Here is a 27,151-nt window from a genome sequence, read left to right on the forward strand (position 1 = left end):
CGTTTAACTGAAGACAGACCACCACGAACATGTTCTGTTCGGCATGACTTCATGAGAACTGCTAGACAGGCGGTGAAGGCAACAAAAATTACATGGCCGTAAATGCGTTACTTGCATTAATATAGCGTGACATGCCGCCATTAAACCGGATGCACGATAGTCAAATACTTAGTTGTTGATGCTCCAGATTTCGCAGTGGTAATTTGAGAATGAACAATATGGGCTGTAATGTTTTATGTGGTCTCTCCCTCTGACCCCAAGTCATAAGAATAAAGACCAAGGAAGAAGCGTGGAGGGGGGAAATGTTAGACTCTAAGATAGAAGGTACAGTATTTCAGCTCCTCAGATGGATGATAACATTGCAGTTGCCATCGATCAAATACTATCTGCCACCAAGATATTGTTCGCTTGTCAAGGCAAGCATCTTCAAGACAAACACAAAGAAGGACATCTTATGATGCACCGGCAAAGTAAGGAGGAAAAGAGGACACTTTTTTAAAAAAAATGTTCTCTTTTCCCATCCGTGTACCTACTGTAGCTCAACACAAAGTAGATGTCGGGAGGGGTCATTTAGAACTTAAGGTTCAAGTCACATCACCAAATGCAAGCTTCCGAAAACACAATATCAATATGTGGTCGAGGGGGAAAAAGGTAAAAGACGGCATTGCACTACAGACAGGCACTATTATTGAACTTATGTACAGCATTTCCGGTGGAAAGGTCAAACGACGAGTTTCCGCTGTCAATATGTTACAAGCTAAAGGGATGCCCTCTGAGTGAAAAATAATTTTGTATATTCATAGTTGGGATATAGTACCTTTTGAGGTCCAAACGGCATCAAATGGTTTTAGTTTTCAAAAATGATTAGATAGCTCCTCCAGAAAACACAGCACTGGGAGATGTGGGAGGGATGGTGCCATGAAAATGTCATTTGTCATTGCTTTTAAATTGCTAGTTTTAAAGCTTTGTAACTGACAACAAAGATTTTTTTTTTTTTATCAACCTCCCAAAATTGTTTCCATTCATTTCCATTACCAAATTGGCTACGGACCGGCACCGGGCCACGGGTTAGGTAAGGGGTTAGGGTTAGGTAGGTCGGTAGAGTGGTTGTTGGTGACCACTACTCTAATGAATGATACACCCTTGTACCATTAAAGTTTAGAATAGATGATGTACTTTTCCTCCTAAGAGCGCATACAGTACATCTGTAAAAATGCAGCAATGGAAGCGGTGCAGGGAAAACGGACACAGAAGGAAATCCTGAAGCAGAGACAGACCTTATGCAAAATTAATTTCTCTAATTTCAGTGTCAAAATGTTCTGAAATAATGTGGCTCGAATGTATTCAATATATACTCTTTGGTGTGTCTTGGTCATATCCTGTTCATGCGGTAACTCTAGGACTGAGACTGAGATCTCTATCTGTGGAAACATGGAACAAGAGGCTTGATGCAAGGGTTGAAGATAAAGAGATACAATTGCTGCAAAGCTGTAGACATGTAATTCCAGATTTTATAGCACAGTGGAGTGGGTCAGAGGCTATGGAAAAGGTAGATATCCAAGATATGGATTGGGAGTCTAAGAGTGAGAGGATGAGAGTAATGCAACAGGCATGATTAATGATTGGGGCAGATAGCACCTGCTGTTTTTTTTTTTACACTGCACAGTATTTATGGCTGAGCATGTCAAGGGGAATTGGATGTGGCTACATGGCCAGCCCTCGTGGCCCTGGCCTCATGGGGTGTAAAAATGTAGTGGTGCAGGGCGGAGACCTGGACCAGGTAAGCAGGAGGGAACTGCGACTCAGCATTCCATCGGAAATGTTAGTGACCGACTCATGGCGCTGTTCATCCCGAGTCCGTTTTTCCCGTTGGGAAAACTGGACAGTGATGGAAGACAGTGGGAAGAGCTGCCTCGAGTACAAGGCGCATTAGTTTGCAGCATATAGAAAATGTAGGTTTTTGCCAGGTTAGGTACTCTTGAGAGGCCAATATCAAAATGCGCTAGCAGAAAAAATAGATGCAATTGTGACTGGGCCATCCTGCTCTCATTAATCCTCATTCTTGGGAACTGTATCTCGCACAATATGTGTAGAGATGGATTTTTGGATTGCGAGTAGTAAATGTGAAAATTGATTTTATATGTGGAACAGTCAATTTCCATGCTCTCTTCCAAGCCTGAGAGCACCCATTTCGGATTTACCACCGTGTTCCTTTACCCTCCAGTGCCCCTGTTAGAGCAAATGCTTCTGTTTGAGTTTATCGAGGTCATTGTTCCACGGGTGCGGTCAGCTGCTCAGGAGGTGCCTGCTTCTGAGAGCCTCCAATGGGGAATAAAAAACGAGATCTGACTTGATGGACCACATCAATAGGAAAACATTTCCTTGGTCTCTGAGGTGGAACTGACTCCTACTTGATTCCTTTCACTTGTTAAGCTCCTGTGGTGTGAAATCAGCCTTGCGTATGCTGTTGCGAGCCAGAGTTTCATACACAAGCTGGCTTGAAATGTATTCGAAAAAGGGCTGTCAATGGCACTTGAGACATATCCCGTCATCGTTACGTCCTGAAAACACACATACTTTCCCCTGCTTCGCAGCATTTATCAGTGCAGAGCTGCCAAAACCACCGTCCGACATTCTTTTATAACTCCTACTGGACTTGGTCCAGTTGGCGGGGTGCAGCATCGGCTCAGTCCTTAGGCCTTGCAGCTGTCTCCGAGTGATGTCGTGTTGGATGTTGTGACCGAATGCTAGAATGCTCTTAGAGAGTCTATGATCCAGTTTGGATTGAGATGTGAAAAGCACTGGTAATACCCCCCTGCCACCAACTGACGCCCACTAATTCCATCACTTCTTTTGTCAGAGACAGGATTCATAAGCCCTTTTTAGAAGACTTAACTTCATATGAGTATGACCCCGGCAAAGCGATAGCCACACAATCATTGTCTAAGATGGCACCTGTGTGTAGCGCTTGATTAGATTAGTAAAATAATAAGTCACTTTGGTCTGCTAGAGCATATTACACAGTGCATGATGGAAGCAAAGATCTCTTTGAGCCTTGATGTCCCTTTCGCGCAGTTATGAAAGATTTTTTTTTTTTTTTTTTTTTTGCAGTCACACAGTGTAGCAGACACATACTCCAGCCTCACGAAGTATGTCTTCAAGGGTCATAGAAACAACCGAGCCTGGAGCAAATTGTTTTTGTTCCCAGTACCCACCCTGAGTCACCTCGAGCTGCCTTGCCTTAATTTTCATGCCAGAGTGGCTTGGTTTGTTTTTTGTTTTCAACTACTTGCGATAAAATCATCTCTGTCTGTTTCACTGAGTTCTGTCTTTCTTTCTTCACCAGTTGCTCATTCAAGAAAGAATGTATACTTTTGAGGCATGTACTTAATATGAGACTAGTGTTTATGACTATGAAGATATATAGGCCAGGAGCCCTTCCATATTCTCAGTGGGGTTTTCTCCTATGGGAGATTCATGATTCCACTTCTCCTAACAAGGCAGACAGACGGGCTGTGACTGACAAGTAGGCTGAAATTCAGAAATGAGGACTGAAGAACAATCCAAACTGTGGTCCTCCCCCATGCTTCACAATTTCAAATCATTTCTTCCCTCATGGATATAATACATTTAGCCACAGGTTTAGTTGCAGCACAATAAAGCCATGGTAATCATTAATGGACTCAGGACTTCCTCATTTGGTGGCGTGTCCAACAATATATGTAAATCTATACAAACCTGAGGAAGTCAACCCCAAAATTTTCTTTGCAATAATTTGTATGCGCCCCCACGAGGCTAAACACGGCATTTTGATTACAATTACGCTTGTGAAATATGAGTTAGAAGCAAAATCCACCAGTTTTTAGCCATCTCAGGGGGTGGCCATTTTGTCACTTCTGTTGACTGAAAATGACATCACAACTGCTCAGGGCTCAGGTAACAACCAATCACAGCTCACCTGTTTTCTGTAGCTGAGTCACGATTGGTTGTTACCTGAGCCGTGAGCAACTGTGATGTCATTTTCAGTCGACAGCAAGAGACATAATGGCCGCCCCCTGAGATGGATGAAACCAGATGGAGTTTTCGGCTTGATTCGTATTCCACAAACACAATAATAATCGCAATATCAAGTTTAGACCAGTAGGGATGCATATAACATATTATTGTAAAGAACATTTTTGGGTTGACTTCTCTTTAAGGTGTACAACAAAACAATAAAAAATCAGCGCTCAGAATGTCACAAATGAAATGAAAATACAAAACTGTACAACACAAATTTGCTACAAAAAAAGTTCAACACGCCTCAGGTAAAACCGACCAAAGTTCGGCTCACATAAAAAGATTTGCGGGCAATTGCTAACCAATGTATCAGCAAGATTTCCCCAATAAGAAATAATTAATAAGCAAGCACAAAGACCAGTCAGACTAGTGGCTCACATTGCCTCGTGTGATCAAATCAAGATATGTTGAGTTTGCAACCGGCATCTCCAACACTTTTCCAGTCGAAATGTGACCTGGGGAGATTCTATCAGCACCTCTAATTGATTTGAGGGTACTATTAGTCCCACCACCATCTCTCCCTGCCTCGTTCAGTTACCTTTCTCTCTCCCCAAAGCAGTCTACCGCATCATTACAACAAAGTAGGGGGTCACTTGGCATTCCTCAGCACCTTTCACACAAAATATCAAGGTGTATGTATTATATATGGCTGATTAGCCAATCAAAAAGTTCTTCATTCAGAAAGTATTGATTAATGCAGGGACACACTGCAGAAACCAAACGTTGCAGCCTTTGTTCACAAACCACACACCACAATACAAAAAACTGATTTATCTGGTGTTAAATCAACCAAATTGCATGATAGAAATCGAAAAAAAACTGATTGCTCAATTATCTTTTCATAACATGCTAGTTCATTCATGCCTCATGTCTCCAACACATTCAAATTTCTGATGCATCCATGAGGTGGTACAGTCCCACAGAAGGTTACAATAGAAATCATGTGAGTAAGCAAGCAAGCCGTGCGTTCAGATTTCCTACAGAATCTCGAGCCCCATAGCTTGTTCCAGCATCCTATTTTCAATTTCACGGAAATCCTCGGAAAGGAAGCATGTTGTACACAGCCAAGCAAACACACCACATATGCATATTATGGGAATGTCATGGGATTCAGAATTTTGAAGGCTGCTATTTTGTTTACAATGTGGGATGACCAGGGGTGGCTCACCCAGTTTAGACACATGATGCTGAAGAGATTTACAATAGGAGAAAACGTTACTGGCATGAATCACTCTGTGTGAATTTGTTATAGATACATATGCAGTGGTCGTAAATTAGCGTCACAAACATGACATGACAGGACAAACGGCTCTGTGGCGTGATAGACGGACTAAACTTGATATTTAAACAAATGTTTTCTATTTTTGTTATCGGTCAAGGGACACTTTGTTCTTGGTTTTGAGGCAATGCAATGTGGCATTGTGAATGGTGTTGTAAAAATGATTTATAGGTTATCTGACAAATTACAGAGCTTGATCTTTCTCACTGCATCTTGTGTGTTACCATGACGCAGGTTAAAAATATGCTTCATATTTGAATGATGTTGACTCCGGATGAAAGTCACAGCTGTGCTTGTTTTTTCTTTATTTCATAAATTCTATGACCAGTTGACGGTACAAGTGCTCTGTTGATTTTGCCATTATTAAACTGTGTGGATAAAACATCTTCAATATGCTGAAGTCTTTAATTTTCCTCCAAAACAAAATCATAAGTTTCATGTTAAGACTTTTTATTTTACACCACTTTGTCATGTTCAACAACCAGCTGCCGCAAACTCGTACATACAGTGTGCCGCACAAGCCACCATCAGGTTATCATTACACTAAAACCGTGATTTAATAATGTTCCATCCTGATTAGTTCCTTGGTGTATGAAGGGTAGAGTTACTGTTGCAATATTTAAAGGACCTCACATTGCTTACACGACACTTCCTTTATTGAGGTAGAGCATTTTGTAATGGAAAAAGGTCCCATTGATGATTCTTTCAGATATGCTACACTGCTGTAAACTTGATTCGCACATTCTCTCACTGCGTTTAAATCCTTTGCTTATAATTCTACACCAAAACTTGTTTTCAAGTTCATCTTTCAGGGTGAGATCATCCACATTAACGACTCGTTATTTGAGACTAGCAACCACGCTTAGTTTGGAGGGCATGGGCTACTAAGTTGAAACACATTGAGTCAACAATCATCACCTATAATCCATCACAGTTGTAAAAGTTACACTGTGCATCTGGCAGTAGTCATGAGTGCTCAAAAGAACATCAGCTGCAGCGCGTCTCAGCTGTCTGAGTATAAAAAACAAGAAACATGGGGAAAAAGTTCAGTTTCTAAACAAAACTTAATAGATTCATTACTGCCTCTGTATACTGTACATTATATTGTGTTCTTTTTTTTCTTTGTTACTGTATTTTCCTAAAAAGCACCTTTTTTTATTTATTAAACCCACTTTCTCCACTGCTTGTGAGACAAGCTCCCCCTTCTGGCAAAAATCTACAACAGCCATTTCAGTGCCTTCACATTTTTATACATTCCAGATGATTTGAGATTGTTTCCATGGTGGATAGCATGAAGTGTGAGCTATGAAAGAATGCCGCAATAACACATCCTTCCTTACAAGCAGTTAGTTACCTTCTTTTTTTCTTTCAAGGGTGTTAGGAAAAGTGGCAACTCATCTTTCGTTTCACCATCTAGTTGAAACTATATCATCTAGTAGCTACGAGAGCCATTTAAGGGTCTTCACCTCCACCCCACCCCCAACACGCACGCACACACACACATACACAATAATAATTAATTAATTCAAGTTATTTGCAAAGGTTAGATATAGGCTACTGTACTGTATTGGCAATGTATGGGCTGACTGTACATCTGCCCACTGTCTGCTAAATTGCTCCCTGGTGAATTGCTTCTATAAAGTCAGAAACAAAATAATGATCAATAATCCTTTCAACCCGAATAGCAATGTAAACTAAATCGTGGTTGAAGTTCACCACTCTTGAGCTCTCAGTACGTGCCCCTTCTCCAACTTGTGAGTCACAGATGTCCATAATTGGCTAAACAATGTGGAGGGGAAAAAAACTCACCTTCTTCCGGGGCTGCCATTTCATCATATTTGTAAACCAAAATGGGCCAGCATTAAGATATTACAGGAGAATGGAATGTAGATTGGGGGAAATCCAGGGCACAAGTCATGCTGCTGCCACTTCACATGTTCTCCAATGGGCGACGCATGCTGCTGAGATGAACCAGGCTCAATTTGCGGCAATTTTTATGGGGCTAGACAGCGCGGGTTGACGCGACTCATACGCGGTTTAAATCCAGTTGTACTCGGTGAAGAATTCTGAGGCACGGTTGTCGGTTGTCAGCGTGTGCGCGCGATGGTTTGTGTGCGTAAATCCAAAGCAGCAATCCGCCGTGGACCCACTCCCTTAGCTGGAGGTACGCAAGGATCGATGCCTCCACGTCTGATCCAAGGCAGAAAATACGTTTTTAACTTTTTTAAAACGTCTCCCTAAGTGGGAAACGCCGCCAGAATGCGTCCAGATGGTCCTCTTGAATCCAAGGAAAACAAGCAAAAGACGGGCGTGTGTCTCAAAACGCAGAAATATACATCACAGTGTTAAAATTTCTCTCTTTCTTTTTTCCAGTGGCGAAAAACACTTTTTCCCCCGGATGTACTCGTAGAGAAACAGTTAGAAAAAAAAGTCCAAGCAAGACAAGAGGAGGGGAGATTATTTTGAAGAGAGAGGAGGGGGGCAAGAAGCCCCAAAAAAATCCCTGGAATTTGTGAGGAGCTGGAAGGATAAACTGATTCGTGCAAGAGCAACAAACTGGACTGTAGCTTTCTGATGACTTCCTTCCCTTCGCTCTTTACGCACTGAGAATGCAGGAACCGCAGGGTCATAGCGCCGCCGATTCCAAATCAGGGGGTGGGCTGAGGGTTGGCTTTTAATGACAGTTATGTCATTTTGAAAATACTGCACTATGGTAGCTTGATTTACGAGTGTAATTCGTGTAATTTAATGATTTCAAACGCCATTAATACACTCCAAGCCCCCCCCCCGAAAAAAACGATATATATATATATATATATATATATATATATATATATATATATATATATATATTTTTTTTTTTTTTTTAATGATTTTTTTTTAAACAAAAAAGCAATGAAAATACAGCTTGCTATTTCCTGATTTCACAACCTGCGTTATTCTAAACATGTTTAATAGACTTACCCCTAACCCAAACTAATCAACGGTCACTGTCATTGTAAGTCCTCGTAAAAAGCATTAAACATCAAATTACAGATAGGCTTTAATGCCTACCATGCCTCTTCTTACATCCACAGGTGTTAAGTCAGCACTTTTCATAACATTGTGGCTACATTAGATATAGGTTAAAACATACAAATAAACAATCCCATTTAATGACAGTATATGCATTTGATAACGTTAATATGAACGTTTACATTTAAGCAGAAAATATCTAGCATTGTGTTCTGTGTATTTAAGTTGTGTTTTTTTTTTTAAACATGTGTTTGGCATTTTTAGTCTCAAAAAAAGACAAACGGACAGACAAGGGAAGTGCCTATCTCTCTGCTTAAAATCAATTAAAAACATTTTTAAAAACTCAGAGTAAATGTGAGGCTGCTTAACGTTACGGGTAGCTTGTCCCCATTTGACCTTGTACTGTGAGCCCTCGCACTTGCAGGCATTAGGAACAAAGACCACCCGATGAGTAGACACTCCCTTAAAAAAAAGTTTGTAATTGCCTATGTCGCCTTCCCAGATAGCAACATTGGTGTGGGCCACACAACCCACCTGAATTTGGCCCACATACCTCAATGAATGACAGTCCTTTAGTGGTCCACATCTGGGCCACACAAGGCCCATATCATAACCATAGCTGACCCTATGATGGACCAAAACTAGTACCAGATTACAGTCCTTTAGTGGTCCATACAAAGCCCATATCTCAGCCAAATTGTATAACCAGTTGGCCCTACTATGGTCCAGAACTAGTTCCTGATAGCCTTAATTCAACCTAAACTAAGCCACTTCATGAGCCATATTTGACACAGATTTTTTTTTTTCAACAACTACAGTGTCATAAACAGATCTATATTTTCAGAGCTTGAGAACCACCGCACATAAACTGGAAAACTGCACTTTTTTTTCCAACACTGAACACAGAGTCCAAACGGGGACGCAGCATGCTCTTGAACAGCATGTATCCATCCATCAAATTGTTGTGTCTCCATGCCTCTTTTCTTCTCATCCTCTCCTTCCTGGCCCATCCCTATCGGGAGCCAGATGTAGCCATCTTTGGATTTGGCATCGATTTTCTGGTCTTTGGCCCCAGATGTGTGGCCCAGGCGGTTACACTGAAACATGGTTTTAAATTCACATTCTGTATCATCAGGTAATTTGACTACTAAAAAGAATAATTCAACTAAAAGTGATATTGTGATGTCAGATGAACCATTTTCTAAATGTTTACAGCTTTGTACGAAAATATTTTGTTTTGTTTTTTTTAACTGATGTAAGTAAACACAAGGATGGACAGTGTGTTAAGTAACCAGACATTTGTGCTATGGTCAATAAAAACATACGAAGATTCTTACACTATGTGTGACACTATGGGCAGAAATATGTGCCACCAGAAACTGAATCTGAATAACACACAAAAGACAAGCGTCAAAAGACCAACAGAGATGCAAGGGTTGCAGCTTAGTGACTCCGCCCACACTCAACTAGTTTAGGTTGTGGGTGGGGAGAACACATTAACAAGATGCCAACAACACAGGACATGACAGATAGTCCTTAAAATCCTTCTTGAGGATCGAACAAAATCATCTCAACGGTAAAGAACATTAATCAAGATTTAATATAGTTCACAATTTCAACGGCTTTTTCTCACATTTTCAGGATAAAACGTATCTGAACTGCGTCCTCCTGTCACTTACAGCAGTGCTCCTGCAACTGGTAAGAGCTTCTGTCTCGTTACACAGTCAAGTCAAATGTATTTATATAGCCCTTAATCACTAGAAAGTCTCAAAGGGCTTCACATGCCCACAGTTGACAACTATTAATAACATCCCCTGATCTTAACCCCAGGAGGACAAGGAAAAACTAAAACAAAAAAAAACATCTGGGGAAAAATGAAAAACCTTGAGAAGGGACCACAGATGGGGGAATCCCCTTCCAGGATGATCAGGCTGCAATGGATGCCGAGTGGGCAACATTGAACACATATGATGCTATATAATGTTAGTTGAAATAGTGTGAAAGTCAATCAAATGAAGCGCTGCAGGAAGACGACTTCGGTGAAAATAGGTCCCTGTCCAGTTGTACATTCAGTTAGCACATTTGGTGTCACCGTGAAAATGTTGAAAACGTTTCGGATAAAAACGTTTTGCCTTCTCCTCCACTGAGATAATGTCGCTTCATTTTCCTGTACCAACATTTTTTTTAACTTTGCTTGGCCTCTTCCTGAATCAAGTTTGCACATTCAAAAGGATGAAGTTGTCCATTGCATGTGAGGAAAAGGGGAGCAGTTGAAACAATCGTGATTGATTAGTATTTTTTCATGTGTTTTTCAAAATATGAATTAAAACTAAAACCATAATATTTGCTTTAAATCAATGATATTTTTACTAATCAATTTGATGAGATATTTGGGGCCCACTTGAAATCTCAGGGTCACACACAATTCCCTGTGTTTGCAATGGTAAGTCTGTCCCTGCTTACTGTACTTTACATTGAGCAATGAACCGTTCCGGACCTCCTGCATCATTTTGAGAGGTTTACCACCCTGTTTTCGCCATCATCAACCCCACAAGGATTCCAACGCCCGCCTATCAGGCTAATGGCCAACGAGAAAGAAAGAGCATAAAAATCCACGGATAGGCACAAATAGGTTTTCAGCTTAGTTTATAAACATACGGTATTGCCCAATTAACGCAGTTCATCAGTCAAACTCAGGTATCATTCGTGCAAAAACCAAATTTTTCGATAGTTCTTGTATTCATCAGGTTGTTAATTAGGCAGTAAGTTGATATGACAAAACAAGCTGTTAGCACACTCCTTCATGGTCTGTGAGCCTATTAAAACACCTGGTGAATGGCTATAAACGCATCTCTGACAAAACGATTCTGATACTGGTTAATTTGTACTCATTACCTAAAACCAGGTAATGCTGTCTGACAGACACATGAAAGGGTAACAAAGTTTTAACTGTGGTAACATTATGATGACAATAACATCACACACAACAACTGCTGTGAATTGCAGCCTACTTCTCTGTCCTTAGAGGCTGTTGTCCTTGTTAATTTTTTTTTTTTTTTGTTATCGTTTTTTTAACAGCACATTGAACGGCTGCCACAAAAACCGCAGTCTTCATGAAGGATGGTTAGGCCTTGGATTCTGGAGACAACTACAGCCCCGTTTATGTCCCTGTTTTTCCTGCTTAGAGCAGCTGTCATAAGTAGAGCACAATGTAATATTTTACCTGCAGCCTTCCTCCACATACTATTGCCGAAAATTGAATTCAGATATGACTTTTCAAGAATGCCAAAACATCTGCAACTATTTCACACTTAAAAGAATTTGTAAATGAGTGATTTGTTTAAGTAAATAATGATTATTTGCTCAGAAGGTAAATAACTCAATGCATTCACTGGCACCGTCCCCAAACACAGCAATAACCATGCAATTATTGATGTGGAACCATGTTTACGACAGCAGCTGAACGCCATTGCTGCATACGTGACTGAATTAATACTGTAACAGGATTACGGTTTCATTCATAAGGTGTTATCTCAATGTAGCAGAAAGGCGAATGAAAGAAGTGGTCGATACGGAATGGCAGTGTGGGGAGTTTAAACAATAAGTGTTGTGATTTAAATTGGTTTAGGTAATGGAGTCTATGGAGCTGTGAGTGTGGTCAATATGACGGGTCACAAGGGTACAGGGTGCACGTCGGGGTCACTCGGATAACAAAAGGCGAGCCAGAGGAGGGGCTGATTTGACATATGGCCACATGGGTGAACTCCTGCTGCGCACAGGGTGTCCACTTGGTAATCCACAAGGCTGAACACGAACAAAAGTTGGACACTATACTCCTACAGATGGCACCCAAGCAGAGCAGGGAAGGGTTCACCGGCTAATGTAAGACCATCTACAACTTATTCCACTCCATTATAAATATCATCTTTACATGGACAATAAATAATCAAGCGGTACCTTTCTACTGGTGCCTGCTGGCACTGCACCACAGCCAGCCCCCGCTGCCCGAAGTTAACATTTATGTTCTCTTTCAAGCACACAGAGATGTTGTAAAACAGGTATGAGAGGCTTTCATAAAAGGCGTATGTTTGATGAGCAATCAAAGGCCACTTCTGTGTGCACCCAGAGTGGAGCCTGTCATCTGGCATCTCCATCCAAAAGTGGCTCCCTCTGCATGCCTCTGCTTTTCCAATCAGAGCTGCACAGGAAATCAGACTCCAGGCTTCATAGGGAAACAAAAACCTCCTCTTTCACTCTACACCGCTTGGAGCTGTTTGGGAAAAAAACGTTTGTGCTTCCTGTTCTTGTTCTTGCCAAGCACACCCTCAAAAAAATGTTTCCACGATGTGCTGTGACTGAGGTTGGATACATTAAGATGAGTCACACTGGTCTATACTGTGAACTGTATTTCTGCTGACATTTGACTCCACTCAGACTTTGTGATGAGTTGAGCACAATTTTCGCCTCTCACATACACATGCTCACTTATCACTGTCACTCAACAATTACATTGTCATCCAAACAATGCTATGCACATTGTCCAAAAAAATGTTTTCTGCAGCGTGTGTGTAAATTTAACCAGAGGTGCCCGATACAAATCAGCCATGTGGTGTGTGAGAACATTTCGGGTTCCCAGTTGATGACAACGCCGATGGAGTGAGAGTGGTGGGCCGAACAAGAACTCTGTGTCGGTGTTGTTTGACCTCCGTGCGGTATGTTGCAGGTAATACTTCAAACATGCTAACACATGTCAGGCGGCATCACCCGATATGCCAGTTACCGGGGGTAGAAAAAAGAAACCCGCCCAACACCAACGACTTATCCCCGCTACTTTTACGCAGTCTGGAGAAGTAAAATCAGACAGAGCCAAAGAAATTACTGAAGCAATCGGCATCTACATAGCAACATCTCTGCGCCCGTATGCTGTAGTCGAGGAGCCGGGCTTCAAATGTTTATTAAACGTGCTGGAGCCCCGTTACAATGTTCCATCCCGGGCGCATCTTAGTTCCTGCCATATACAATCGCACAAGAGCCGTGGTGGAGCATGAGCTGTCCTATGCACCCACTTACAATGAAGTTACTAGTTGGCAAGTGCTACCTGACTTTTCTGCTACCTCAGTCCATCCCTACAAGAAAGGGTATTTTCCTGTGTTAAATTGTTATTACTATTATTATTATTATCATTTATGGACAACCCTAATGCACAAGTTTTGATTTTATGTATATATATATATATATATATATATATTTTTTTTTTTTTTTTTTTGGGGGGGGGATAAAATAAACTGTACATTAAAGTGTACTGAGATAAGAGACAAAGGTAATCTATTATACTATATTAATATACACATACAGTATGACTCATGATGCACCAACCTTCTTCATGTGCTGTTTACTGTATGTACTCTATATGCATATGCCTCCAGAGCAGAACAACTGTGCAACATATTTTCGGGAAATGGAGCAGCAATATTGTCATGGCAGGCATATCATGATTACATTATGATCTCTAATTCCGAATTAGCTAACACATCATGCCTTGTTCTCATTGCAGCCTCCATACCACTAGATTTTGTCCTTCCCTAGCCTTTGCATCCCTCACTCAACCCAAGCAGTCGAAGCAGATGGCCTCTCATTGAGTCGTCCCCTCGGCTCTATCCAAGGTTTCTTCATGCTAAAAGGGAATTCGTCCTTGCCTCAGTCACCACAGTACTTGCTGATGTGAGGTCCCGTGAGGTCTCTGTACTGCATAAGTAGTGTCTCCAGATGAAAAGTTCATTGAGAAAACATTTCTTGTTCATTTTTTGCCTCAAAAGTAAAGCTCAAATACATTGAGGTGACAAATAAGAATTTCAGGAAATGTCTTTGCTTTGTCCATTGATGGAAAGTGTAAATTGTATTTAACCCCACAGCATTCTGATTAAGTGTAACATGCGTGTCATGCTCTTTAACATGGCCGACAATGCATGTATGTAAACATGACGAATTGAAAGAAGGCTGCCGCTGCTGCTGCTGCCGCTGCGATCAAGTGGAAGACCATGACAACTTGCCTCAAGGACTCATTAGTCTTAATTGGCCATAAACACAATGACGGGCATCAATACACAGTCAACAACTAGACAGAGTGCTCTGCTATTCAATTTTGGTGTCAAAATCATCCACCGGTCCTCAACTGTTTATGCAGCAGCTCATTTGCCAGCATGCGTTGTGCGTCTGCATCTGCTTGCATACTAATAGCCAACAAGATGTAAAACATGGAACATTCAGATGGTACTGAGGGGGAGAAAAAATATGCATACACAAAACTCTGAGATGGGATGAAAAGCACTCCAAAAAGCTCTCATGATTGAAGTTAATTGATTTTCACACGGACTCTTGCTCTTAAGTTCCAACACTGAAGAGTTTCCATGTGCTATCTGGGCCTTCCCACCCTCGCCGGTTTTGTTTATTATAAAGAGACTTTCAATTACAGCAGTCAATATTTCAAAGCAAAGCAATCCACACCAAAAACACGACGCTGTGACCAAATGCAAAAATGTCTCACATCAACACGGCCCCGCACACACTGTAATAGCATGTTGTCTACTGTCAGCTAGCTTTAACGCTTTAATTGTGGACAGAACACAAATGAAGATAACGCTACAAAAACCTTAAAGTGCTTAAGACATGCCCTTTGAAAATTAATGAATTATAAATTCCAACATGGAAATGTATTTACAGTGCTTGACAGATTGCTTCTGCAGTGAAACATGGCAGATGGATGAATCTGTTTGGAAAGGCTTTACAACATAAAAATAATAAGTGTTCAACAGCAATGACACTCACAGTCTCTGTTGTGTTGTACATCACTGAAACAAATAACTTGCATCCGCATCCATTCACCTCTTTTACAGCACTCTAATTTTCGTGATGCCGTGTCAAAATTTGGACTGTGTGTGTGTAAGTGTGAGTGTGTGAGTAAGTCTTGGAGCCTGGTGCTGATTAAGTGTCTGGAGCCTAAGGGGGATAATGAGAGCCTCTAATTAATGAGCCTGCGCATATCTCCGAGTCACAGGGTCCTATATCTGCAGAGCTGCACACACACGTACATACATACATACACAATCACGGACACAAACAAACACACATCTCCGTGCACTGTAAGGATATCTCCCAGCACAGTGTTTTTTTCCAGCTGGGTTTGTGTCACTGCGGTTGCTCTCTCAGATATATGTCCTCTAATAAGGATGGATGGGGTGAGATGTTAGAGAGCCCTGCTTTGAGAAGGTCACATGTACCGACCACCCAACATGCCCAGAGCAAAGGCTGATGATAGGGGACCTGAAAAGCATTTGAAATCTTATTTGTTGCTGAGTCGTGTCCACAAGGGAAACAGGGCTTCATCTGGGAAGCAGACTTCTGGCGGACAACAGTGAAGGCAAAACAATTGATCACTCACAGGAAAAAATCTGGCTGGTTTTAGCTGGAGGCTTTGCGACACTTCATGACATTATCATACAAAGCTCAAAGAGAGTCAAGGCTTAGCAAAAGGTGTAAAGGGTAGCCGGGTACACACATCAAGATTTTTCAAATCTTAAAAGATTTTTTATATATGTCAGACCTCACACATAAAGAAAAAAAAAATCAGGCTAAATGCCAAAATAAGAGTTTTGGTTATATTGTGTGTGGGTTGCTCAGATAATCTCAACACAACTCGCCACACACAAAGATTCTCTTCCACCACGGTCAAGAATCCAGTCTTCTGAAGGGAGAGCACTCACGTGATCACACGTCACTTCATAACCACAAAGACAACCAGGCTCTTCCGGGTATGTGCCGATGGTTGCCGAGTGTTTCCGAAGAGGACCCGAGACAGGAGCGTTGTAAGGTGACAATGTCGGCACGGAAATTCTTGATTTGGAAAATAGTTCCTTTCATCTGGGGAACCCATGTTTATACAAAAAAAAAAAAAAAAAACAGGTCGGTCTGGTCACTACAGAGCATCTAAGGTGACTTGGAAGAAAAAAAAAAAGCTTCCCTCACGATCTTTGCATTCCTTCGCAAATATTTGTGTTCTCCAACAATCATTGCGAAATAATGCAAAGTTGTTTTTTCGCAAGGGAATGTTTTTTTTGGAACATTTGAAGTGAACATATATGTACTTTCGGATCAATTTGGCTACTGTATCCTCCAATGTGTGTTTTTTTTTTAGAAACGGCAGTTTGTCATGGAGGAGGATCTTTGAATGGTTATTGAGGTCAAGAACTGTCCCTCACATGGACATTACCTGGATGAAAAGCAAACGCTACATCGTTGTTGCTTCTGTTTACCCAGAAGATGACCCGGAAGTACTGTACATAAATGCACATTTGAAAAAAAATGCATCCCATTGCAAAAAATGTGCATTATATCACAATCATTGCAAGGGAACACAAAGTTTATTTGTTTTGTTTTTCCTTATATGTCACCTTGGGGGCTCCGTACCTACCACCAGAAGACAGCCTGGATAGCTTCCAGCACTAGAGTGCCCCAAGTGAAGGAGGATTAGCGCTTCAGAAAAGTGATGGATGAACATTGGGTAGGATATTACTCTTTTTAATTTACCGGCACTTCCTCATTTGTCAGTCAGAGAGCTTTTTTGATTGGCTACATTCTGTCACATCACAGTTTGCGAAGCCAACTAGCTCAGGAAAATTCAGCTTCCTCCGCACGCATGAAGATTTTTGCTCGTAAATACTGAACACGTTCATTATTTAAGATTTTCGGCCCCGACTGGATTTGGGCGCGAATATTGGGACAAATCCAAGCTCACACATAAGGACAATCTTCAAAGACATAAGATTGTCGGGTGTTTGACGTCCTTGGTTGGGAAAGGGCAAAATCAAGACAAAGCCGGCCCCATTGTCTTTTTGTGTGTACCCAGCCTAAGGCATTAACACATGTATTTTCATAGCTGTTTATAGTAACATTGTGTCATGTCACCAGGATACAAGTAGATCAATTAATTTGTTTGAGAATGCAGAAATCCCAAAATGTGTTGTGGGAGAAATCGACAGTTACAATGATATCATGTTTAAATTTATTTCTTCGATACTCCTCTTGTGACATTTAGTTGAACTCACCCACTTAGTTTCCATCTGAGTAGAATGTGCTGTGTAAAGTGTGAAACAGGATGTCTGAAATAGCAGACTGTTAGTCCACAAACAGGTGCGATGTGCAGAAAAGAAGTATCACTGGTTTTGCATGTCTGTATTTAAAAATGTATGTTGCCTGTACTGAATAAAAGGCGAACGAAAGGGCACAGAGGCGACGGTCTGGATCAACCACTTTGTTGCCTCTACCGCCCCTCGCGAGCGAAAAAGCCAATCTTGGCTGGTCTGAGTTGCTTTTACAGTCCTCTAACAAGGCTTGTCTCGGTCTTCCGAGCTGAAATTCCCTGACATGTGTCTATGTGTCAGGCACAGAGACGTACTGTATTTAGTAACTTCGGGTCCGTTTTTACAATAATGGTTCAGTTTTCCTTTGCGAGAGTGTAATGCTCGACATAGAGGCAACGACATTGCAAAACCAACTGAGAACAATATTTGCATACTATACCAGTACCACTCATGTGTGCACCAACTACTTGTCCTCGAGGTCTTTTTATACTGTACTCAGCCTACATTTGGGGTAAGAGCAACACAGTTACCACAGCTGGGCATTCCGCCTATGTGATGGACTGGTGTGTCTATCCGCGGCTCAGCTTCAGAAAACAGGTCAGCCGCGATTGGTCGTTAGCCGAGCCCTGAGCAGTTGTGACGTCATTTTCAGCCGACAGAAGTGACAAAATGGCCACCCCCAGAGATGGCTAAAAATGGGTGGATTAACTCTTATTCCAAAAACAAAATTAACCAGAATGCCTTGTTTCAATTAGTGGGCTTGCATAGAACATATTTTTGAAAAATATATGTTTTGGTTGACTTCTCTTTAAGGCCCATTTGCGTTTGTCACCTCCAAAACACCGCTGTCATATAAATGAGTGCTGAAGAATTAACCTTTTTTTTAGTTAATTGTGTGAACAATCAGTGATAAAAAATTGACTATTTTTTTATGCGTGAGATGAATAAAACACCTCTTTGAAGCTGTGTCCACTCATATTCTACCTTTGAAAGACTTGACTGAGAGTCTTGGTTTGTCTTAAATTGGGTAAAAGTGCCTGTTTAGTAACTTTCAGGCTAAGTTTCAAGCTATGCTTAATCAAACGACTCCTCACAAGGAGTGATCAAGACATGATTAGTTTCTCTTTATTCTCTTAGTCCCATCCCTTAATTATTCAATTTGAAAAAGGGCTCGCTTATCCCCTCAAGTTACTCAATAGTAGCTTTGTGAGATGTTGTGCAAAGAAATAGAATAGTTGCCTTCATCATGTGTTTAATAATTCAGTGGTCTTAGACATGGATGAAAAAGTTGCAGCATATTGTTTGAATCAGGCCAGCAGTTAAATAGGCACTGAGGTTTGACGTCTGCGGCGGTAACGAGCTGCCACAAACTAGAATACATGATCTTCACTTTCTGTGTGGCCCAGTCGGCACACTAAATATGGAGATGCAACAGGACATTGTAGTCAAATATGTTTGTGTTAATTCACTTCAACGGAGACAAATATAAACACACACTCACACTTAAAAACACACAAAAACATGCTGTGGTCACATCCACCCATTTGCAATCATTCATTTAGAAAACCCCAAAACCAAAACTCATGATGGTTTTTTGGTTTTTTTTTTGAATGACCTTTCTTTCCACCATCTTCACTAAATTTGTCCAGTCAAAGTTGTCCTTGTGTTTTCCTTGTCTCTCCATTTTTTTTCTCTCTCTCAAGTCATGTGTTAGCATTATACACCCACACACGCTTCCATATTCTCATTCAAGTCACACACGCCACAGCCTGGTAATCATAATAAGCACATTAAAGGCCGAAATGTATGACTGATGATGTCTCGGGAAGATAATTACTGCACAAATATTTAACTACAGTAAACCTTCTGTGGCTTATCCTTTTGTTAGGATAATTGTTAAACTACAAATGTAAGATAGAGCCAGACCTAGTGGTTTAGATTTTGCTTCGACAGAACATTCCTACGTGGAGATCAGCCTATAATACGTTAATGCTTCAGGCTTATTATGCCAGTGACAGCTCTCAGTGCTCATACTGATCCAACTCTGTGCCAGCGTATCAAATGTAAATTAACCCTTTTGATGTGAAGGAAGACAAGTCATGCACAAAAAGACTCTGTAATGACTCCATCCTTTCTCGCTATAAGAAAGCAAAAGTAGAAAGTTGCACCGTGGCACCCATTGCTCCATCAGGTTACAGTAGTTTCTAGTCACTGTGGTGAAGGGATTAGGCCAGTCCACTCTAAATCACTCAGACTTTAGATCAAAGGGGTTAAAGTGGGATTTGGATTAATCTACCTTGGTAAAACAGGTGTTAATCACCTAAATTAGCCCTATAATGCAGAAGGCCTCTCTTTCAACTCCACATCTGACTTACGGAGTGGAAAAAGCACGGCGCCGTTAGAAGAAAGCAGCACCCACCACAATTAGTTGTCCTGCCTCACACTCAAAGCTCGGATAGGGGGCCTTGCTCTCATGTATCAGCAGGACGACTTCATTTAGATGCAGCGAGTGTTTGGAGAGGGCTGAGTCAAACATCTGTGCTCCCTGCCTCCTTTGAAACAAGGGTTATGTAAAGCTCACTTTATGATTGGCTCTCCTTCATTAAGAGGTGACTTACAGGATATCCTCAGGCTACTGATACACATCGTGTAACTGATGTGGCGGAAAAAGGAAGTGGTAGGGGGCTTGACTCCACTCCCAAGGACAGGGACACTCCGGTTGCTTCTCATCACACTCGTGCAGCCTCTCCGCCCCCGCCGGCTTGCTCCCTTGCTGTCAAGACTCACTGTCTTTGGTGGTTTGACTTTTCCACTTGCATCATCTTCATCCCGCTTCGGCTCAGCCTCCTGTCAGAGTCCACCGCAAAACTTTTCATGAGAACTGGGACAGAAATTCTACCACTGGGTGCATGACTTCATATTAGAGAGCAACAGATTCATTTCTGAAGACAGCAGGGTAGTTAGCATGGTTGAACAAGTGTTGTTGTCCTTTTTTTGGGTGGGTTTTTTATCCAACAGTGGCTACTAGGAGACTTCCAACAGAGCTGCTGTCTGCCACCACAATCACCAGTTTGGCCAGTGGACTTCCCCTGGTTCAAGTCTCCAGTCCCAGGTTATCCCTTGCCATCTGGCTGGCCCAGGAACAGCCCATCTCGCTGCTGGACTCCTGAAGACAGGAAGACAACCCGAGGAAGTTCGGGCACCACCAGGACGGACAGGAAGAAATATGAGTGGATAGTCAAGCGAGGAGAGATGAGGAGTGACAGACAGACTAATGACTGATGCAGAAAGGCCATGTGAGACGGAGAGGACACCTCTTCCTTTCAGCTGTTACAACCAGCATGACTCAATGACTGATGGATTCTTCTGCCACTGCCTCCAACGTGTGTGTGTGTGTGTGTGTGCGTGCGTGCGTGTGTGCACGCTCATAAAAAGGGGTACTGTAAACGAGCATGTGTGCACGCATGACTACAATCTTCTCTCAAAGCGATCATGACAGCTCACAGCCTGAATGAAAGCTTCATTTACCCACAAGTCAACAGTAATTTGCAGACCCACAGCAGGGCTTCCAGTCTAGATGACCATTTCGAAGGTCAATATCAGGCTAGCTATGTCTGCTGTGGAAGCATTTTCAATACTGTGACAATTTAGAGTGAGGCTGCCTTTATACCAAGGCCGTCGACTGTGGTATAAGGTGACATTAAGCAGAAATTGTAATGTGAAGAGAAATTGTGTGTGAATGATGAGAAACCTGTACAAAAGAAACAAACTAAAGACTAATAAGGTTGTGAAAACATAACAGACAACAGCATATTATAAAAGTCCCCAGATACCATGCAGCTATGACATTGTGGGGCTTTTGACCAATATGTAGAAGAGAGCTCAGCAATCTGATCGGAAGCTCAAAAGCTCAATGCCTCCTTTGTACCAATACTGGGTGGGCTCTACCGAGCTCAGTTTGCAGCAGTTGACATTCCATTTTAAAACCGCGGCCACGGAAAACAGAAAAGCACACCGCATTCAAGGCGTCCATTGGACAAAACATGTAGAGCAAGGAGACTGATTTTATTCAGGAGAAGGTTGTGGGCAGAATGAAAACTAACACTCACGATAAAGAACGTAATTAGCTAAAACTGTTTACAAATGGGGCGGTCGACTGGTTAGCACATAATAATATCTAAAATGCAATTTAAAAGGGTATCAATGGGTCCTGTGTCATCAGGAGACACGGCAATATACAGCTGTGTGTCATCAGCATAGCTGTCTCCTGATGACATCCCCAAGGGAAAGCAGAGAAGATTAAAAAGTATTGGGCCTAAAATTGAACCTTGGGGAACCCCACATTTAATTTCATGGGTTCTCCCCGTGCCTGCGTGGGTCTCCTCCGGGTACTCCGGTTTCCTCCCACATTCCAAAAACTCACAACAAATCTGCTTTGTTTTATGATTCAAGTGGAATTAAATGAAATTCAAATATGATCCCTCTAAATAACTCCAATAGTGCGTGGGCTACCCCAGTCCATCGTCACCCGCCTCCACACTCGAGAGAACACATATTTGGAGTGACTTGTATGTCTAAAGTTTTGATGTTGGATATGTATTATGTGGAATGGAAAAACAGTTTAGAACCTCCAAAAGGTTTTTCATTTTTTGGGGAGGTAGGCAACTACAAACAACATTACAAAATTACATCCTGATTGTTGCTGATTTTTTTTTAATTGCACAGTAACCATGAGCCATTTATTTCAATATTAATTACTGGACAAGTTAAAAAATGAAAAAAATCAACTAAAATTATCAAGGAATGATAGACACTTTTATTTTATCATTCATGCTTTTTAACAGTCACCACAGTCAGAATATACTGTATATCCGCCAAAATAAAAGACCTTCACATGTCAGCTGGAGAAGCTAAGTATCTGATAAACTTCTCTCAAATCGTCTGACTAAATGCAAATGTAAGTCTGAAGCCAGAGGGCAGCTGAGAGCAGCAAACATCAGCAATTTTGAGAGTAGGTTAGTCTCTTTGTGACCCTCATTCTTTCCAGACTATCAGTCTCTCCATCTCTGTCTCCCAGTCACCTTCGTCTTCCCCACACTGCCACGACTGTCCTTTATTCTCATTCTATTTCATGCCTCGTCCTTCCCTCGCTCGTTCCTCATCCATCACCACCCGCACCCTGTACGGAGCATCCCTCCTCCACTATCCATCCTGGTCAGATACAAATATAGCCTTCATTGAGGCTGCTGACACACACTCCTCTGTGACTCATCACTTCAGCGGACTCTGTTTGGCATTCACATCTGAGAGTTACCATCAGTATGCAACCAAGGAATATCAAAGGAACAGTGACTTCAATCAACATAACCCCCCCGCACCCCCAACTGTGTCATGCCCCCTGTTACTTCACTTAATAAGAAATAGTGCCAACTCTTAACCAAACACCATGCAATATTATGATGTATGCAGCACTACTCAAAATGACAACTGCTTTGGCGTTAGATGGATTTAATCACCTCATCTGACAAGACTAAAACATGATCAAGTGCTGCAAAAATTAATGGTGACCATGAAAATGTTCAAAGTTGTTCTGAATGAAAACAGCACTGTGCTAACATGGGTTCAACTAAAGGTTCAGAATGCTTACATTATGTACATGTCATCCACATACAAAGATACATTAAGGTTATATTACAATCGGATTACCTACCTAAGGATCAAAGGTCTGTATGAGACGTTCTACATTCTTCTGTGACTTTGAAGCATTTGCATTTATTTATAGTCTAAATATTGCTGTTGCAAAAGTCGGACAGCTGTTAGAAAACTGGAAGCTGCTGCGGTTCCCAGAGAGCGACTCTGGGAACCACTCTTACTGACTTAAGTAAGGCATCAATGACTGTTCACACTCGAAAGCAAAACAAGCTGCACATATTTGAACTTTTGCCTCAATTTAGTTTAGATCAGATTAGATTATCATTGATTTAAGTAACAGTAGGAAAACACTTGTGAGAGACATACTGGAGGAAGAACAACAACAACAACAACAAGAATAATAGAAAGAAGAGGAGAAGAAGAAGAAGCCCAATTCGCACTTTGCAGTTATGATGGGACATATCCCCCAATCAATCATGTTGGTTTTCAGAGGTGGGCATATTACAAAATTTGCAGGTCCGTTTATCGCCATCCGTCTGCAGCCTGGGTACCCATCCACCGTCCGTCTATCCGCCTTTTCGTCAAGCCGGATCAAATAGTGATTGCCTATTGGTCAGTCCATCTATCATTTTAAACGCTTTTCCGTTTGGGATTCTGTCTATTAGAACAGGTTGGTTTCAATCACACTTTTTTGAACGGATTAATTAAAAAAAAACAAGGTTACACTGTAGTTTGGTGTTTCCATGGGGATGAAGGAGGTAACCAAAATATAAGTGGAAATATATTTAAAGTTACTGTCGCTCTCGTAGTGTAGGCATCCATTTATTGTGTGTCTCTTTGCAAAAGAGTATGGTGCATTTTTGGTCTTTATGTATGCTTGCCAAACTACAGTATATGGTATGTATATTCTCTCATCCACCTGCAACCTCTGTTGCATAATTGTATTTTTAAAAGACCATGTGCTGCATTTCCCTTTTACTATATCCTTTACTTACTGTACTTTTACTTTAGTATGCGTCGTGTGTCATCTTCCAAACCGCTTATCCTGTACAGGGTCGCGGGGAGGTGCTGGAGCCTATCCCAGCTGACAATGGGCGAAAGGCAGACTACACCCTGAACTGGTCGCCAGCCAGTCGCAGGGGACACACAGACTGAGCGTCACTGAGCGTGAACCGATCCCACGCTGCCCGCACACAACTCAGGTGTGTGTACCACTACACCATCAGTGACTTTTACTTTACTATAATTAATATAATTTACTGTATATTTTACTATTTACTAGATGCATACTACAGCAGATAAAAAAATATCTCATTCAAGAGATAACAAAAGGAACCTTCAATAGGTTTTTTCGGAAAATGCCTTGGACAACTGAGCAGAGAAGCTTTCATTTGGAGACCTATTTTCAAACAAGGTCATTTAAGGCAACATTTCAACGTTCAATTTCAGTTGTTACCAGGGCAAAACTGCGATTTACAGACGGGTCAATAAATTCAGGTCCTGGACTGTTCAGAAACTGAGCTTTAAAGCTAAATTGGTCCCAACTGGGTGACGTTTAAACATTAGGGTGGCTGGGAAGGTTGATGCTGTCGCAGCCCTAAGAATTCGATTTGGAGGCACAGCCAGGAGATAGGTATTCCCCAGGAATCACTGAGGCAGATTTTGATCGTGGACCCAAAGTTGTACCCTCACAAAATTCAGATTAAACAGAAGCTCACCCAGGGGGATAGGGACAAAAATCGTGTCGCTGGCTTTGTGAAAAAAAGGATGTCAACTCAGACTTTCTCGATGAGGTGTGGTTCTAAGACAAGTCTCACTTATAGGGGGCTATTCCAAGCGAGGAGTGTTCCCGTGTTATTGACAATTTCACACGCTGCATCCAGGAGTGTTTCAGGTACCAAGGTGGATATTTGGAACACATTTTACAAAGGCGAGAAAATCTAGACAGTGTAGACTGAGAACTCAAATTTTCACGACTGAATTGTCATTAAATCAAATTAAATTGTGTAACAAATGAAAGCGAGAAAATCTAGACAGCGTAGACTGAGAACTCAAATTTTCACGACTGAATTGTCATTAAATCAAATTAAACCGTGTAACAAATGAAGCAGTTCCATTGTACAAATGGCAGACACTTGTGTGTTGCAATCATTTTGAGTCACCCTGTACCTTTGGATGTGGATTAATGCAACATTGCACCAAAGCACAAGGACCAGCTGTGTTCTGTTGCTTGAAGGTTTCTTATGCAACATTTCATGTGAAGTTGCCACTATGAAAACATCTTGAAAACTGTCAACATCTGCGTTACAGTTGAATGTTTTTTAAACTATAATTACCTCATCTGTTTATAGCGAAATAAGGAGTTTAAAGGTTACAGGAAACAATGTTGGTAGGAAAAGTGTTTTCCGTCAATGTGAAGAAGCGCCTCTTCATTCATTCCTTTCATGTCAACATGCCTAGAATAAAAAGGCAAAATGATGACGTAATATTGGTGGAAGGTGACCGTGGGAGATGCTGTGATCTCACACAGTGTCCTAACTGCGATGCCCCACACCCCAAATCCTCTTGGAGGAGCTGGGCATCCGTTAGAATTATCCCAAAGGAGTGCAACAGATGTGAATATGCTATGTGGGAATCAATCATCTATTGTCTTTCACCACGCTCTATGCTCTGTGTGTGTGTGGTCTGTCTGGCGATAAGAAAGATGAGGATGTTATACTTTGTAAGTGATACACTGATCATCCATCACATTAGATGCATGTCTAGTTTATAATGAGATCCGATACAAGAACTGTATCAGAAATACTGCTCCTGAATCTGTCTGTATTCATTTAACAATACCTTTATTACTGTGGCTATTGTTTGCAATGATGTATTTAACGTGAGTGACCCTTTTATTTAGCTTGAAACACCTCACATCATGACACAGTGCAATACTGCAAAATAAGTGATCAACTAATTGCTACATTGATATCGCTCAGACAGTGTCAATCCGAACAAAATACTGTATTGGATCAGTGCGGGTCTATCTAATGCGGCCAGTGAGTCATTACTGAGCATAGTACCTAAAAGGAAAAAAAATGATTGTGTGAAATAGGTGTCTGGTTTCAATGCCACGGTGGCGCACACATAAGTAGGCTGCATTAATAGAGGATTATGCACTCATTAGCATCCCAAATTAATTTAATAACACTTTGGAAGAAAATCGAATGGTAAGATAACTGCTGCCACAGCTTGAATTGAAAGGTGTGACATTCACATTTACACCCTCCACTTAGCAAGAGTGCTTCACAACCACGGTGCTTGAGGCAAAACCGCTACAGTAAAACGGCATCTCAACAAGTCGATATAAGGATGAAAAAGGGTATTTTCTCATCAGCTGTATTCAGGTATTTCTGCTCAGTGGCTTAAGCAGTAAGACATAAACGTGACTTGCCTGGAGCTAGAGAAAGAGAAAGAGAAAGCCAGTTTGTCCGAGCCAAGCATAAAGGCAAAGTGAAGATACAAAACTGCTGTGAGAGTAACTGTAAGTGTTGCGTCTTCATGGTCTGTACCCATCAACTGGCACTGAAGCATAAAGCACTACATCTGGTCATGACATTTGGGGAAAATCATGTGAGAACTCATTTTAAAATGTTATGGGTTCTAGTACTATTTCATGATCCAATGGCCAAAGGGAGGTTTAACAAATTGCTGATATAGTTTGCATTAATGTGAAACTGTAAGCATTGGGTATACCATATGACTGCGTAGCTGTAAAAGTATTATGCTGTGGGTGAGCTGGAGCCTTTCCCAGGTGATTTTGGGCAAGAGGTGGCGTACACCATGGACTGACACAAACAACCAATCACATTCACATTCACACCTATGGACCATTTAGAGTCAATGAACTTAATGCTACGTTCACACACTATTTTAACCACAAGCGCTAAGTGATCCCACACAGAGTCAATGCAGATGGCAAGCTGTGGCGCGAAAAGGCGGCGAGCGAGGGGAAGGTGGGTGTGGC

General features: G+C 41.5%; 1 protein-coding gene across 3 annotated transcripts in view; it reads right to left on the reverse strand.

Moving 5' to 3' along the window:
- Positions 1–27,151, reverse strand: part of LOC147147626 (tetratricopeptide repeat protein 28-like) — a 203,552-nt gene that overhangs the window by 130,823 nt on the left and 45,578 nt on the right. Inside the window, exon 1 of one of the 3 annotated variants that reach the window (XM_086031240.1) lies at positions 7,148–7,879. The exons of the other annotated variants lie outside the window; for them this stretch is intronic. Within the exon in view, the coding sequence (XP_085887366.1) occupies positions 7,148–7,174 (27 nt within the window). The 5' untranslated portion in view covers positions 7,175–7,879. Of the gene's footprint in view, positions 1–7,147; positions 7,880–27,151 lie in introns of those variants that run through there. 3 annotated transcript variants of the gene reach the window in all.

The sequence above is a fragment of the Filicampus tigris genome, chromosome 5, assembly GCF_054856515.1.
Source record: "Filicampus tigris isolate MCC_2025a chromosome 5, RoL_Ftig_1.0, whole genome shotgun sequence".
In the NCBI taxonomy this organism is placed as follows: Eukaryota; Metazoa; Chordata; class Actinopteri; order Syngnathiformes; family Syngnathidae; genus Filicampus; species Filicampus tigris.